Below are 14,336 nucleotides of genomic sequence, written 5' to 3'. Positions count from 1 at the left end.
AGAGTACACCAGGCTCAGCGCAGACGTCCTCAGGGTTGTTGAATTTGATCCCCAGGTGGTTCCGCAGACGTTACGGATCAGGATGCTTCTTGTTCTCGCCTTGGCAGCTGCTTTTGTAAAGCGTGATTCAAATGACGAGGTTCTGTCTAACGTGACCCCTAGGTACCTTGGCTCCTTGTTGTGGTTGAGGCGTGTGTCGTCAAAGTATACTTCCAGAGCACTGTCGGCTTCTCTGTTATTCAGATGGAAGCAAGTTACTTCTGTCTTAGTGGCATTAGGCCTAAGCCTCCATTTACGAAAGTATGCTGCCAGGGCAGACAGATCGGATGCAGGGTTTCTTCAATTGTATCAAAATCGGTGTGCCTTGTTGCATTGGCCCACTCATCGGCATAACGAAATTTCGTACAAGCTGTCTCTGGCATGTCAGAAATGTATAGGCTGAAAAGCAGTGGGGCTAATACCGAGCCTTGAGGCAAGCCATTTTGAAGAAATTTCGGGGGTACTGACCTTTTTTCCCATGATGACCTGGAATCCTCTGTTGCCAATCATGTTACCAATACACTTTGTCACTTTTTGATAGGGAATTATTTTCATCAGTTTATAGAGTAGGACTTGTCCATCATAGGCTGCTGACAAGTCAATGTAGGACATAGATGTTTTCACTTTCTTTATCAATCCCGCTTCATTATATGTTGTAAGGGCCAGGACTCCACAGCTTCGGTTGGGACGAAGGCCGGCTCATTCTACTGAGATGGCCGTGAGTATTGTCTAAACGATCCTGTTAAGTAGTAGTTCCAGAAGTTTGTACACCATGCTAAGCAGTGCTATGGGTCGGCAGTTTTGCGGAGGATTTCCCGGTTTACCTGGCTTGAGGAGGAAGATTCTCTTGGCACGAATAGGTTCTTGGGGTATATTTCCTGCCTGCAGTAGTGATGCGAAGAACTTTGCTAACCATATTTTCGTATATTTGCCAGACTTGATAAGAAATTCTGGGAGGATGTCATATGAGCCAGGGTTATTACTTGGTTTTGTGTCCTTTCTTGCTGCCTATACCCCTTCGGGGGTGATGTCGCATGAATATTTATTATCAACACTGACTGTTGTTTTTAGCTTTCTAAGCTCACGTTTAATGCATATTGTTGTCTTTCGGTGGTTTACCCCTTTAGATGTTTTATCATTGTGCAAAGCAGTTTTGTCAGGTGTTGTGGGGTTTTCTGCTGGAGTGATACGGCTGGCTCCTCCTTGTTTTCGAAGCAGGGACCATGTTTTTCTGCTGGATACTTTAAAGTCCATAGAGTGAGTAGTTTCCATCCACTTCTGTCGTCGTGCACTATCACGGCTGCATATAAGTTCGTCTGCTATTCCTCTGTCACTGTTGCTTTGGTAGTCATTATACAGTTCCTCACATTTCTCGTCCCAGTATTCCTTGGGGTGTCCTCAAGGTATGTGCTTTCTTGCTGTGTTGATGACTGCCCCCACAAATCTTTTATATCAAAGGTTGGAGGGATCCATCACAGACATTTACCGAGGTCTTCAGAGTAAGCTTTCAAATCCACTTTTCGTAGGTTCCATCTGGGTCGAGGAGTTTATGTTATCAATGGAATACTAAGACTGGGCGGTGTTAACCATGAGCGAAATCTGGCAAAACACTTCGGCTTGTGTTGACCAGCTGATTTTCATCAGCTGTGGCAAAGCATGGGCCTGGTCATACTCTCGTTTCCGAGATGCTGATCTGAAGTAACCGCGATCTTCAGCATCGAAAAATGAGGTGGACGTTGTTTTCTGCTGCCCAGTTTGCTAAGGCTTCATCATTTGTATCAGTTGTTCTGTATTGCCATTGCACGTGGTGGCTATTAAAGTCTCCTACATAGATCGCGGGATGGCGGTATTATTGGAGCACGTCTGCTGGCCATGCGGATCCTCGTTGTTTGTAAATGTTGCTTATGACCAGTTCACCTATTCTGATAATCACAGAGTGGATATTGTCATTTGCGGAAGTGGATACAAGTGAGCGTTCTCTGTTTTATTTTTGACGTATGTGGCTACTCCATAGGCATGGTGGTATGTTGCGCCAATGATATCGTATGCTGGTATTTTTCCTCAGGAGCGTAGTTAATCTTCATTATCTGTGTGGGTTTCCTGTAGGACAACTACGTCAGTGTTGTGCTTAGTCAACAACTTTTGAAGAATTTGGCATTTGGTTTTACTAATGCCCTCAGTATTCAGTTGGCATATTTTAATACTTACTCCAAGTTTCTTAGATGTTTGGCCGTGAGAAGGGCTTTTGATGTGATTATGACTCATTTCCTCTCGGTTATGTACTTCTCGAATAGCCAGGAGATCTATAAAGATTGTGTAGTTGTCAGGTTTGTTGCCTTCTTAGCACCACCCAGGGGTCACGTGTGGGACAAATTTCAGGTTTACACCCACGGACGTGAAGCAACATCGACCCCCTAACTAGATATGAAAGGACTAGCAAACGAGAGCCAATCTTCGGACGGAAGACCACGACAACAAAAAGGAAAAAAGCACGAAATAAACCATCACGGGCTTCATGTTTGTGTCATTTTATTCGAGATTTTTGTGGCTGAGCTGCTGCGTTCCTTGAAAGAAACAGGCAGCGAGCTTAACTTTGAATATATCTGGTGTTGTCAGAATAGGAGAAAGCGACTGCAAGCATATGATCAAGTGTAAAATTAAAAACATTTTAAAAAATTCTTATAAAACTTATTTAAAACTTTCAGAACTTTTGTATATATTATCCCAATCTGATTTAACTCTCTCTCTCTCTCTCTCTGTCCCTCCCTCCCTCTCTCTCTCTCTCTCTCTCTCTCTCTCTCTCTCTCTTTCTCTCTCTGTCTCTCTCTCTCTCTCTCTCTCTCTCTCTCTCTCCTTTTTTTTTTTTTTTTTTTTTTTTTTTTTTTTTTTTTTTTTTTTTTTTTTTTTACAATGTGCTGACTAGTTTCGGTAGCTTAACTACCATCGTCAGATCTGAGAAAAGGCAAACCAAAACAATATTTCCTTGAGTAAGAAATTTATGTAAAAACTGATATTGGTTTATTTTACTTTATGTCATATTAAACATAAAACAAATAAAAGTGACCTGTAGCAGAAAATACAAATAAGTAATTATTCCACACAGTCACGGTTCCCAAACATAGCCAGTATGGCCACAGATTCTACTTTCAACGTGGTAACTTGACTAACTTGACATTGCATAGAGTAGGGCCACACGTTGCTACCCGATGATTGTAGCTGAACGCCCAAAAGAGCATTAAGCGATAATAACTACGAGAGTATTTTCCAGACGAATGAACGTATTTAGCTCGGCGCCAGATGATGTCAGAGGCGAATGAATACTGTTTTTACGACTTTGCACACTAATTATATACTGGGAAATAAATAAGAAATATCTATTTGAGAAAGGCTAATTCTTTGAACGTATCACGTTATCTAAGACAGCAACTGAAACAAAAACCCTGTACATCATCGTAAAAAGTTTTCGTTATTGTTATTTGTTTGTCAGTACATAATATACTTCCCTTTAATTTCGTCTTATGCTGTGCATAGCACATTTTACTTGGAGATTTAAAAGTATGTCATGGACAATGCAACAGTCGTGTACACTGCCAGGGGATTTATAATACTGCATGTGGTACGTTAATTACATAAAAATTTTTAAAGGTAAGCCAACAACAATTTTTACATAACTTTGTTACTTAAGAAAATAGTTCTATTGTTTTGTCTGTCCTCAAATCTGAAGATGGTAACCAAGCTGCTGAAACTGGTCATAATTTCAAAAAATAGTAAAAGTATAAAGGTTTTGAAAAAATGTATCAAAAGTTTTTAATTTTTTAATAATTTTACATTTTAACTTTATTAATCTAAGGCCACCTTCTGAGAATTCACCCACCACTACATAGACTAATGCATCATGCTGTTTACGTCAACTGCGTTTTGAATTCTGTAACTGCCTAATATATTTACATCCAGCACCAAAATTTGACACTATAGGTACCACGTTTCCAAAATTATATATTTACATCTGACTGTAAATTAGTTGTAAATACAGGCACTAGTGTGCAAAGTCGTAAAAATTGTATTTATTCTCCTCGGACATAGTTCATTCGCCAGGAAAATACTGTAGTACTAATTCTCGCTTAATGTTTACTTTTGGCGTTCGACTACAAATTTCGAGCACTAACGTGTGACCCTCAGCTACGCAGTGTTAAGTTACCACGTTGTGAGTAGAATCTGTGAAGTTACCTTACTGTCCGGTGGGTCCGAAGTCGAGTAGCAGTAGCAGAAGTAGCAGTGCGACATGTCAACATAATGAAATGTTACACGTGACTTGTGGTGGCTCTGCAATTTTAATTTCTAATTTAATTTATAATCGCTTTTCCCCTGCAGGCAATGCCTACGCTCGCTAAATTCTCAGTCAGTTTTACATGTCTCTTTGTGCCTAAAATTCCAAATGGTTCAAATGGCTCTGAGCACTATGGGACTCAACTGCTGTGGTCATTAGTCCCCTAGAACTTAGAACTACTTAAACCTAACTAACCTAAGGACATCACACACATCCATGCCCAAGGCAGGATTCGAACCTGCGACCGTAGCAGTCGCGCGATTCCGGACTGCGCGCCTAGAACCGCGAGACCACCGCGGCCGGCCCTAAAATTCCCTCTTTCACATAGCGAGAAGGTGCTTCCTTTAGAAATGTGTAAAAAGTGTCAGTTGTTCGATGAATAACGCTTTTTTTCTGGCAGACGCTTTAAACAAAACAGTCTTTGTGATTCTCTCTCTATGTTTTATTCCGTAGGGGAGAAGCGAGGTTCTCTTGTGACGACACGATATGCTCTCACTTGACGATACCTGACGGCTGTTATCCGACCTACAGTTTAGACCAGTGCTGTAGCAGTGGACAGAAGTGTGGTAAGTAGGAACCAATGCTCTGAATGATTGGAAAGGCGTCAGTTTCTTTTAATTCTATTTCGTCTGAATTTCAGTTGTGTTACGGACGAGATGAAAGGAATAATTCTTCTTAAAAAACTCTTTCATGTGTCATTATCTGTTGGATGTGACATAATGTATACTGGATTAAATCATACGTATATCACTACTCTTAATAACTTGAAGCTCTTACAGTCTAGACTTATGAGGAAAGCAGCTTAGAGGAAGTGTAGTGCGGTTTTTGCCCAAAGCTACCCGACATGATATCTTCACTCTAAGAACGCCCATCAAACACTTATACAGAAAACCAAGACCTCCCATGTGCGTGGCAGCGGGGCTGAAATACCTAGTTTTTACTTTTTATGGGCGGTTTGTTTTCCTTAGTTTTGTGAGACTTAGTGCGATTTTCTGTAATACTATCGCCTTTTTCAAGAGACTGAAAATTATTTTAGTTGCCAGTCAGAAAGTGATGGAGAACATTCATACCATAATCATCAGTCCACAAGCCCACAATTCAGGTCGCCAAAACTGAAATAAATGTTCAGACTTTCTGTTCATAATCAAGAGGAGTCAGGAACCACGACGATAAATAACAGTAGCCGGCCGTTAGGACCGAACGGTTCTAGGCACTTCAGTCCGGAACCGCGCTGCTGCCACCGTCGCAGGTTCGAAATCTGCCTCGGGCATGGATGTATGTGATGTCCTTAGGTTAGTTAGGTTTAAGTAGTTCTAAGTCTAGGGGACTGATGACCTCAGGTGTTAAGTCCCATAGTGCTTAGAGACATGTGAACCATTTTCAAATAAGAGTATACTCTCTTTTAACAAATCAGAAAATTCGAGAAGAGTTCACACACACTGGTACGGAATACCCGCATTATGATGTCTGTGGTGGGAAGGACAGGGCCAAAGGGACATTGAAGATGATTCGTGTTGTGAACTTTCTTTTCCTTTTATCAGAACACGTTAGATTTAGTTAAACATCTGTCGGGAAAACACCTAAAGTGATAAAGACTACCAACAAACAGAATAATTTAGAATCATAAAACACGAGATTGAGTAACAGGAAACAGATTAAATAATATAATAAAAAACCGTAGCAGTACAATAACCCGAAAGAAAGTTTAAGATTAACAATCCAAAATAGGAGTACACTCCGCAAATAAGCACCGTATAAGAAAATTTCTGTGCCACTGGATAGCGGAGATGCGCAAGGCAAGCAAGATTAATAGCGTGGCAAAATTGATGTTAAATATTGCGTCCTGAATGACACAAATAATCAGTGAGAACTTTCATGAAATTAACAGATCTTACATTGTAACGCCAAATAAACTGGAGTAGGCATCCGTATTAAAATACAGAGATATGTGAACAGGCATAACATGGAGCTGCGGTCGGGAAAGCGTGTATAAGACAACTGTCTGGCGCTGTCGTTAAATCAGTTACTGCTGTTGCAATGGCAGGTTATCAAGATTTAAGTGAGTTTGAACTTGAATATCAGGAATCCGGTAAAGCATCAAATCTCCAACATCGCTGCGGCCGAAACAGACCCTGCAAGAACAGGACCAACGACGACTGATGAAAATCGTTCACTGTGACAGAAGTGTAACCTTTCTGCAAATTGCTGCAGATTTCAACGCTGGCCCATCGACAAGTGTCAGCATGCGAACCATCGATATGGGCTTTCGGAGCCGAAGGCAGACACGTGTACCCTTGATGACTGCACGACACAGAGGTTTACGCCTCGCCTGGTCCCGTCAACACCGACATTGGAAGAGTCTCGTTTCGAATTGCTTTACGGGTATGGAGACAACCACATGAATCCATGGACCCTGCAAGTCAGCAGGGGACTGTTCAAGCTGGTGCAGGCACTGTAATGGTGCAGTCGTGTGCAGTTGGAGTAATACGGGAGCCCTACGTCTAGATATGACTCTGACAGATGACACATACGTAAGCATCCTCTCTGATCACCTGCGTCCATTCATGCCCATTGTGCATTTCGTCGGACTTCGGCAATTCCAGAAGGATAATTCGACACTCCGCACGTCCAAAATTGCTACAGAGTGGCTCCAGGGACACTCTTCTGAGTTTAAACACTTCCGCTGGCCCCAAACTCCCCATACATGAACATTATTGAGCATATCTGGGATGCCTTGCAACGTGCTGTTCAGAAGAGATCTCCACCCCCTCGTACTCTTTCGGATTTATGAACAGCCTTGCATGATTCATGGTGTCAGTTCCCCCCCCCCGCACTACTTCAGACATTAGTCGAGCCTGGGTCAATTCGTGTTTCGGCACGATATGAGACAGATGTACTAGTTTCTTTGGCTCTTAAGTGTACATAAACAGTGACTGGTAAGAGTGAACTCGTTGTTTCATACGATAACATTATCGTAATTCGTTGAAGTTTTCCTACCGTATTCAGCCACTTCTGCTCGAAATTCCAAGTACTGCTAATTATCACTCCATCTGTCAATTAAGCATCGTTAACTTGTTACCTTATAAGTGCTACCGCCGGTGCACAAAACATAATCATCGGATTGAAATACAAGCTTTCCAGTAAATTATCATTCCAAGAAAGTTCACTTTCACACATTTACACAAAATGGGCGCTATAGCCACTTAGATCAATAAATACTCAATTCACTATCTTTAGTGCCATCCCAGGCTTAGAGTAAGCGATCGTGGACAGCACTGCACCACATTCTGAAGCGTATAAGCATTTAGCGAGTTACGTCAAGGGCGACTGACGACGATCGAATCACTCTGATATACCACTACGGTAGTCCTTTTTTATACCGCCTATGTTGCTTCGGAGCGGACTAGAAAGAGAACGCCTACAGCTAGAATGTCATACGTTTACAGCATTGCTCACATACCATCCTTTTTCACAACCTCACACATGTCATTGCTAGTTGGAGACCAACAGCTATCTAAATTTTTCTATGAGCAATACTGTACTCTAAAGTATGTACCACACAGCTTGTAGCTAGATAACTCTTAAATTACATTTTCCTGAACTTTTCTAATGGAACGGAGTATAGATTGTAACCTCATAACTGTCGCTGTTCTGCCATCTGTACATACGTAAAGATACATGATTTTCTGGTGATGAGGTGCAACTCCATCATCACTTCTTATACGCTGAAGAACAAAAGAAACTCGTACACCTGCCTAATATCGTGTACGCCCCCCCTCCTCCCCACCCAAACACACACACACACACCTAGCACACAGAAGCGCCGCACCGCGACATGGCATGGTCTCGACTAATAACAAAAATAGTGCTAGAGAGAACTGACACCATGAATCCTGCTGGGCTGTCCATAAATCCATAAGAGTACGAGGGGGAGGAGATCCCTTCCTGAACAGCACGTTGTAAGGCATCCCAGATATGCTCAACAGGGGAGTTTGGTGGCCTGTGGAAGTGTTCCTGGAGCTACTCTGTAGCAATTCTGCATGTGTGGGGTGTCGCATTGTCCTTCTGGAATTGCTCAGGTCCGTAGGAACGCACAATTCACATGAATGGATGCTAATGACAGACAGGATGCTTACGTACGTGTCACCTGTCATAGTGGTATCTACACGTGTAAGCGGTCCCAAATCACTCCAACTGCACTCGCCCCACACCATTACAAGACTTCCACCAGCTTGAACAGTCCCCTGCTGGCATGAGGTTGTCACCATACTCGTGCACGTCCATCCGTTCTAAAGGCACTGAAGACCCATGTCGATGATGTTTCGTTGAATGGTTCGCACGCTAACACCTGTTGATGGGCCACCATTGGAATCTGCAGCAATTTGCGGAAGGGTTGCACTTTTGTCACGTTGAACGATTATTTTCAGTCGCCTTTGGTCCTTTTGTTGCAGGAATTTTTTCCGGCTGCAGCGATGTGGGAGATGTGATGTTTTACCGGATTATTGGCATTCACGGTACACTCGTGAAGTGGTCATACCGGAAAATACCCACTTCATCACAACGTCGGAGATGCTGTGTCCCATTGCTCGTGCGCCGAGTATAATTCCACGTTCAAACTCACCTAAATCTTGATAACCTGCCACTGTAGCGGCAGTAACCGATCTAACAACTGCGCCAGAGACTTGTTGTCTTATATAGGCATTTACGACAGCAACGCCGTATTTTGCCTGTTTCCATATCTCTGTATTTGAATACGAATGCCTATACCAGTTTCTTTGGCGCTGCAGTGAAGTTACATAACTCTTAAAGTGCAATTTCTAAACTTTTTCTAAAGGTACTGAGCACACATTGCAACCTCTGAAGTGTCTCTGTTCTACCGTCTGTACCTCGGTATAAGGTTACATCCTCTGGTAACTAGACACAAGTCCATCGTCACTTCGTTTAAACATTGTGCCACAGTTCCATCATTGATATGTGTAAAGGCTACTTAATCTATCATGTTTTTACTAATTTTAGTGAAAGGTGCGGTGAAATGAAAGTGGAAATTCTGCCACAAGGGGTACACGGAACGGTTCCACTGAAAAGTAATCACAAGAATCGTTAATCCGTTCACGCCACAATCACAAGAATCGTTAATCCGTTCACGCCACGGGGAGACGAGACAGTCAACTCCTGTTCCGTAGAAAGAGGTCGACCGCTGACGGAGCCACAACAGCACCCATTCTTGCACTCCTATTGTTACCGACGTCCATGTACGTTTTTCTTTAGATCGCCAAAGACATGTAAATCACACGGTTGAAAGATCGGACTATTACAGTGTTTACCAACCAAACCGCTGAAAAGTATCCTTCGTCCGATTTGCGGTGAGGGACGGGCTTATCGTGCAATGACCATTTCGATCCCGAGGGCAAGTGCCAAGGGTAGCAGTGGAAACATCGCACATCTCCTCCGCCAAAGTAATCCACAGTTGTTCACACAAGTTCCAGGAGGGCCATGATGATCTTCTTCTTCGACGGACGGAGCCGTCCGATCGTCGGTTTCCTCGAGCGTCGAACCACAATCAATGCGCATCGCTACGAAGACTCTTTGCAGGAACTGCGACGCGACATAAAGTCAAAACGCTGAGGAATGCTGTCGGACGAAGTCATCCTGTTTCACGATAACGCCCGCACTCTCACTGCCAATCGGATGAAGGCTACCCTTCAGCGATTTGATTGGGAAACACTGCAACGTCCTCCTTATATCCCGGATCTTTCACCGTGCGCTTTCCACATCTTTGGTGATCTGGAGAAAGACATGAGGTATACGTCGGTCTCAGTAAACGAGGAAGAGTGGGTGCGATTATGCATTCGCCAGCGGCCGGACGCGATTTACGAAACAGACTGGCCCCCACAGAGAGGTCAACTACGATAGTAATTTCTGTATAGAAGGTAGTCATGTAACAAGACTGGAGTATTCCAACATTCGTCTAGGGTAGCGATATTTTCAAGAGTAATGTGATGTCATCGATCAGTATATTTCATTGTTTCGTTTAACTTTCAAGTTGTAAAGGCGACATGAACATGTTTGTGCAGTACATCTAATAAAGATAATCATTATCAATTAGTCGCAAAAATATCGTCTTCCAAGTTGGTGAAAAACTTCCACATTTACGAACTCGTTTCCTTTCCAAGCGAAATGTTCTAATATGAACTAATTTGATAGCCCAGAGAAGAAACGAGGATGATTTTTTTTAAAGTGCAGTAGGAGTTAGGACGTTGCCGTGGAGCAAACAAATCTTTTCGTACAGTCAGCCGCGGTGCTTCGTTTTCACAGCCTCCCGAAACCTCATAAATTTCGGTTTCCCCCACCAATCCCCCCCTTTGACGATCTGACTCCTGCGAGGATAACTAGTTGTCACTACAACCTCAGAGTCCAAAAACGCCCAGCATTAACTTGCCCGAATACGATTGGTTCTTCGCCCTCTCTGGCAGCGGTGAATGCACAAGTTCCCAATACTACGAGCAGTCGCGGAACCCAGCGACAGCAACTGCTGTCATGTTCAGAATGTCTCGGAATATCACTGACTGATTCTGTTATTATGTATACATTTTTCCGATAGCCTTGTAAATGTCAGTTACGAATGTACTGTAACTACCAGAGACACGTGTTTATGGCGTGTTGACACCGAAAAGCAGGTCCTTATTTAAGAACCTATAGCGTCATCAGTGCTTTATTACGAAAAGACTTACAAACTTTATTTATAAAAATGAGACATTCAAAAATTGAATAATATATTTTTATCATGTAGCCGTAAAATAATAATTTCTCTATGTAAGTTTCGATTGCAAAGAAATAATTTATGACAAAATGATCTAAAGAGGTGACAAGATACGCTCTTTTGCTGGCAAATGTAAGCATATTTGTATGAGTTAAGCAAATTATATATATATTGAGTTAATCTTATTGTGCACTTTTAATTTGTAAGAGGTGGTCCCGATTTCATGTCCGCCTTCCTTGAATTAACCTGCATTCAAGTAATTTACAGTTCAACAATCGCAGCTGCCGATGCAGCCTACGGCGCCATTACGTGGCGATATTAACTTATGAAAAATTTGCTGAAGCGAAATACTCGCCAGCTATTAACATAATATTAATTTTTCTCCACAGCCGCAAGAAGTTGCAGAAATACGTAGCTTTAATGTTCTTATTTTCAGTACCATAGCCGAGAGCCAGAGCCAGGACTCCGACTACGTGGCAATGGTTAACGGAGGTAAGAGAAAAAGTACTCTCGCGCGTGTGTGGGCCGCAATTGTAATCAATAACTAAAGATATTTTGCTTTAATGTGAGCTGACTAGCCGAGGAAATTAATATGAAAAGTTCATTACATTGTTCAGCTTATATACTCATGTTTTAAGATTCAGCGAGTCTAACATTCATTAACGTAACAAATAATTTGAGATTAATATTGTTAAAAAAGAGAAATTCAGGAAAGCATTTAATCGTAAATCAAAATTAAATTAAATATCATTTTTATTGAGGCCCACCACGTAAGTCGGCAACAATCAAAAAATAATAATAACAATAATAATATATTAAATTACGACGGCCGATGGACGCGAGAAACCGAAGCCTTTATGATGAATCTGTAACTTCCAAAACGGTACTAAAAATACAAACACAATTTTTTATTGAGTTTTCTCATTCATTTTACTGTTTACGTTTCGCCAAGTAAACTACCGGCTATTAAAATTGCTACACCAAGAAGTAATGCAGATGGTAAACGGGTATTCATTGGACAAATATATTATACTAGGACTGACATGTGATTACATTTTCGCGCAATTTTGGTGCATATATCCTGAGAAATCAGTACCCAGAACAACCATCTCTGGCCGTAATAACGGCCTTGATACGCCTCGGCAATGAGTCAAACAGAGCTTGGGTGGCGTGTACACGTACAGCTAGCTGCTCATGCAGTTGTGACGAGCCAGTTGCCTGGCCAGCATTGACCAGACGTTTTCAGTTGGTGAGAGATCTGGAGAGTGGTGCTGGCCAGGGCAACAATCGAACATTTTCTGAATCCAGAAAGGCCCATACAGGACCTAGAACATGCGATCGTGCATTATCCTGCTGAAATGTAGGGTTTCACAGGAATCGAATGGAAGGTAGAGCGACGGGTCGTACCACTTCTGAAATGCAATGTCCACTGTTCAAAGTGCCGTCAATGCGAACAAGAGGTGACCGAGACGTGAAACCAATGGCACCCCATACCATCACGCCGGGTGATACGCCAGCATGGCGATGACGAATACACGCTTCCATTGTGCGATGTCGCCAAACACGGATTCGACCATTATGATGCTGTAAACACAACCTGGATTCATCCGAAAAAATGACGTTTTGCCATTAGTGCACCCAGGTTCGTCGTTGAGTACACCATCTCAGACGCTCCTGTCTGTGACGCAGCGTCAAGGGTAACGGCAGCAATGGTCTCCCAGCTGATAGTCCATGCTGTTGCAAACGTCGTCGAACTCTTCGTGAAGATGGTTGTTGTCTTGCAAACGTCCCCATCTGTTGACTCAGGGATCGTGACGTGGCTGCACGATCCGTTACAGCCATGAGGATAAGATGCCTGTCACCTCGACTACTAGAGATACGAGGCCGTTGCGATCCAGCACGGCGTTCCGTATTACCCTCCTGAACCCACCGATTCCATATTCTGCTAACAGTCATTGAATCTCGACCAACGCGAACAGCAATGTCGCGATACGACAAACCGCAATCGCGATAGGCTACAATCCGAAAATTATCAAAGTCGGAAACGTGATGGTATTCATTCCTCTTCCTTACATGAGGCACCACAACAACGTTCCACCAGGCAACGCCGGTCAGCTACTGTTTGTGTAAGAGAAATCGGTTGGAAACTTTCCTCATGTCAGCACGTTGCAGGTGTCTCCACCGGCGCCAGCCTTGTGTGAAAGGTCTGAAAACCTAATCATCTGCATATCACAGCATCTTCTTCCTATCGGTTAAATTTCGCGTGTGTAGTACGTCATCTTCGTGGTGCAGCAATTTTAATGGCCAGTAGAGCATAAGCATAATTCACATATAACAGTTACTGCAGAAGATGCCCATACACACAAATAAATGCATTTCAGCTAAGGTATAAGGTATTTATGAAGCTACATAGACATGCTTATCTTAATTTTCCATGCGTTACCTCATTCTCTTAGTAAATTACATATACGCTGATGAGCCAAAACATTATGACCTTCTACTTAAAAACTTGTTGGTCCACTTCTCAAATGCAATTCAGCAGAGATTCAGCGTGCCATGTATTCGAAAAGTACTTGATAGCTTTCCAGAAGTTTGTGGCACCAAAGGCCCACGCACAGGTCTCTACATCTACATCTACATCCATACTCCGCAAGCCACCTGACGATGTGCGGTGGAGGGTACCTTGAGTACTGTAAGTAGGCTGTTTAGGTTTTTATGCTGGTAACACCACGTAGCGCTCTATATGAAAATCACTGGCTGTGCTGTGTGCAGTCTGTGGCTGGTTGGCATTGTTGGAACATTCGCTATTGTAGTGTTGGGCAGTTGAATGTGAACAGCGCATAGCGTTGCGCAGTTGGAGGTGAGCCGCCAGCAGTGGTGGATGTGGGGAGAGAGATGGAGGAGTTTTGAGAGCGGATGATCTGGACGTGTCTCCATCAGAGACAGTGAATATATATATATATAGGGTCAGTCACCTAACATTACCGCTGGATATATTTGGTAAACCACATCAAATACTGACGAATCGATTCCACAGACCGATCTTGAGGAGTGGGGCTAGTGTAATTGGTTAATACAAACCATAAAAAATGCACGGAAGTATGTTTTTTGACACAAACCTACGTTTTTTAAATGGAACCCTGTTAGTTTTGTTAACATATCTGAACATATAAACACGTAATCAGTGCCGTTTGTTACACAGTAAAATGT

General features: G+C 42.7%; 1 protein-coding gene across 2 annotated transcripts in view; it reads left to right on the top strand.

Moving 5' to 3' along the window:
- LOC126336475 (uncharacterized) overlaps nt 1–14,336 on the top strand; it is a 193,052-nt gene that overhangs the window by 55,606 nt on the left and 123,110 nt on the right. For both annotated transcript variants that reach the window (XM_050000215.1, XM_050000216.1), the window contains exon 4: nt 4,820–4,932. In XM_050000215.1, coding sequence (XP_049856172.1) covers nt 4,820–4,932 — 113 coding nt within the window. The remainder of the gene's footprint in view (nt 1–4,819; nt 4,933–14,336) is intronic.

This window comes from Schistocerca gregaria, chromosome 2 (assembly GCF_023897955.1).
Source record: "Schistocerca gregaria isolate iqSchGreg1 chromosome 2, iqSchGreg1.2, whole genome shotgun sequence".
NCBI classification, from domain to species: Eukaryota; Metazoa; Arthropoda; class Insecta; order Orthoptera; family Acrididae; genus Schistocerca; species Schistocerca gregaria.
Note: the sequence above shows the minus strand (reverse complement) of the source record. Positions and strands in the feature narration are given on the sequence as shown.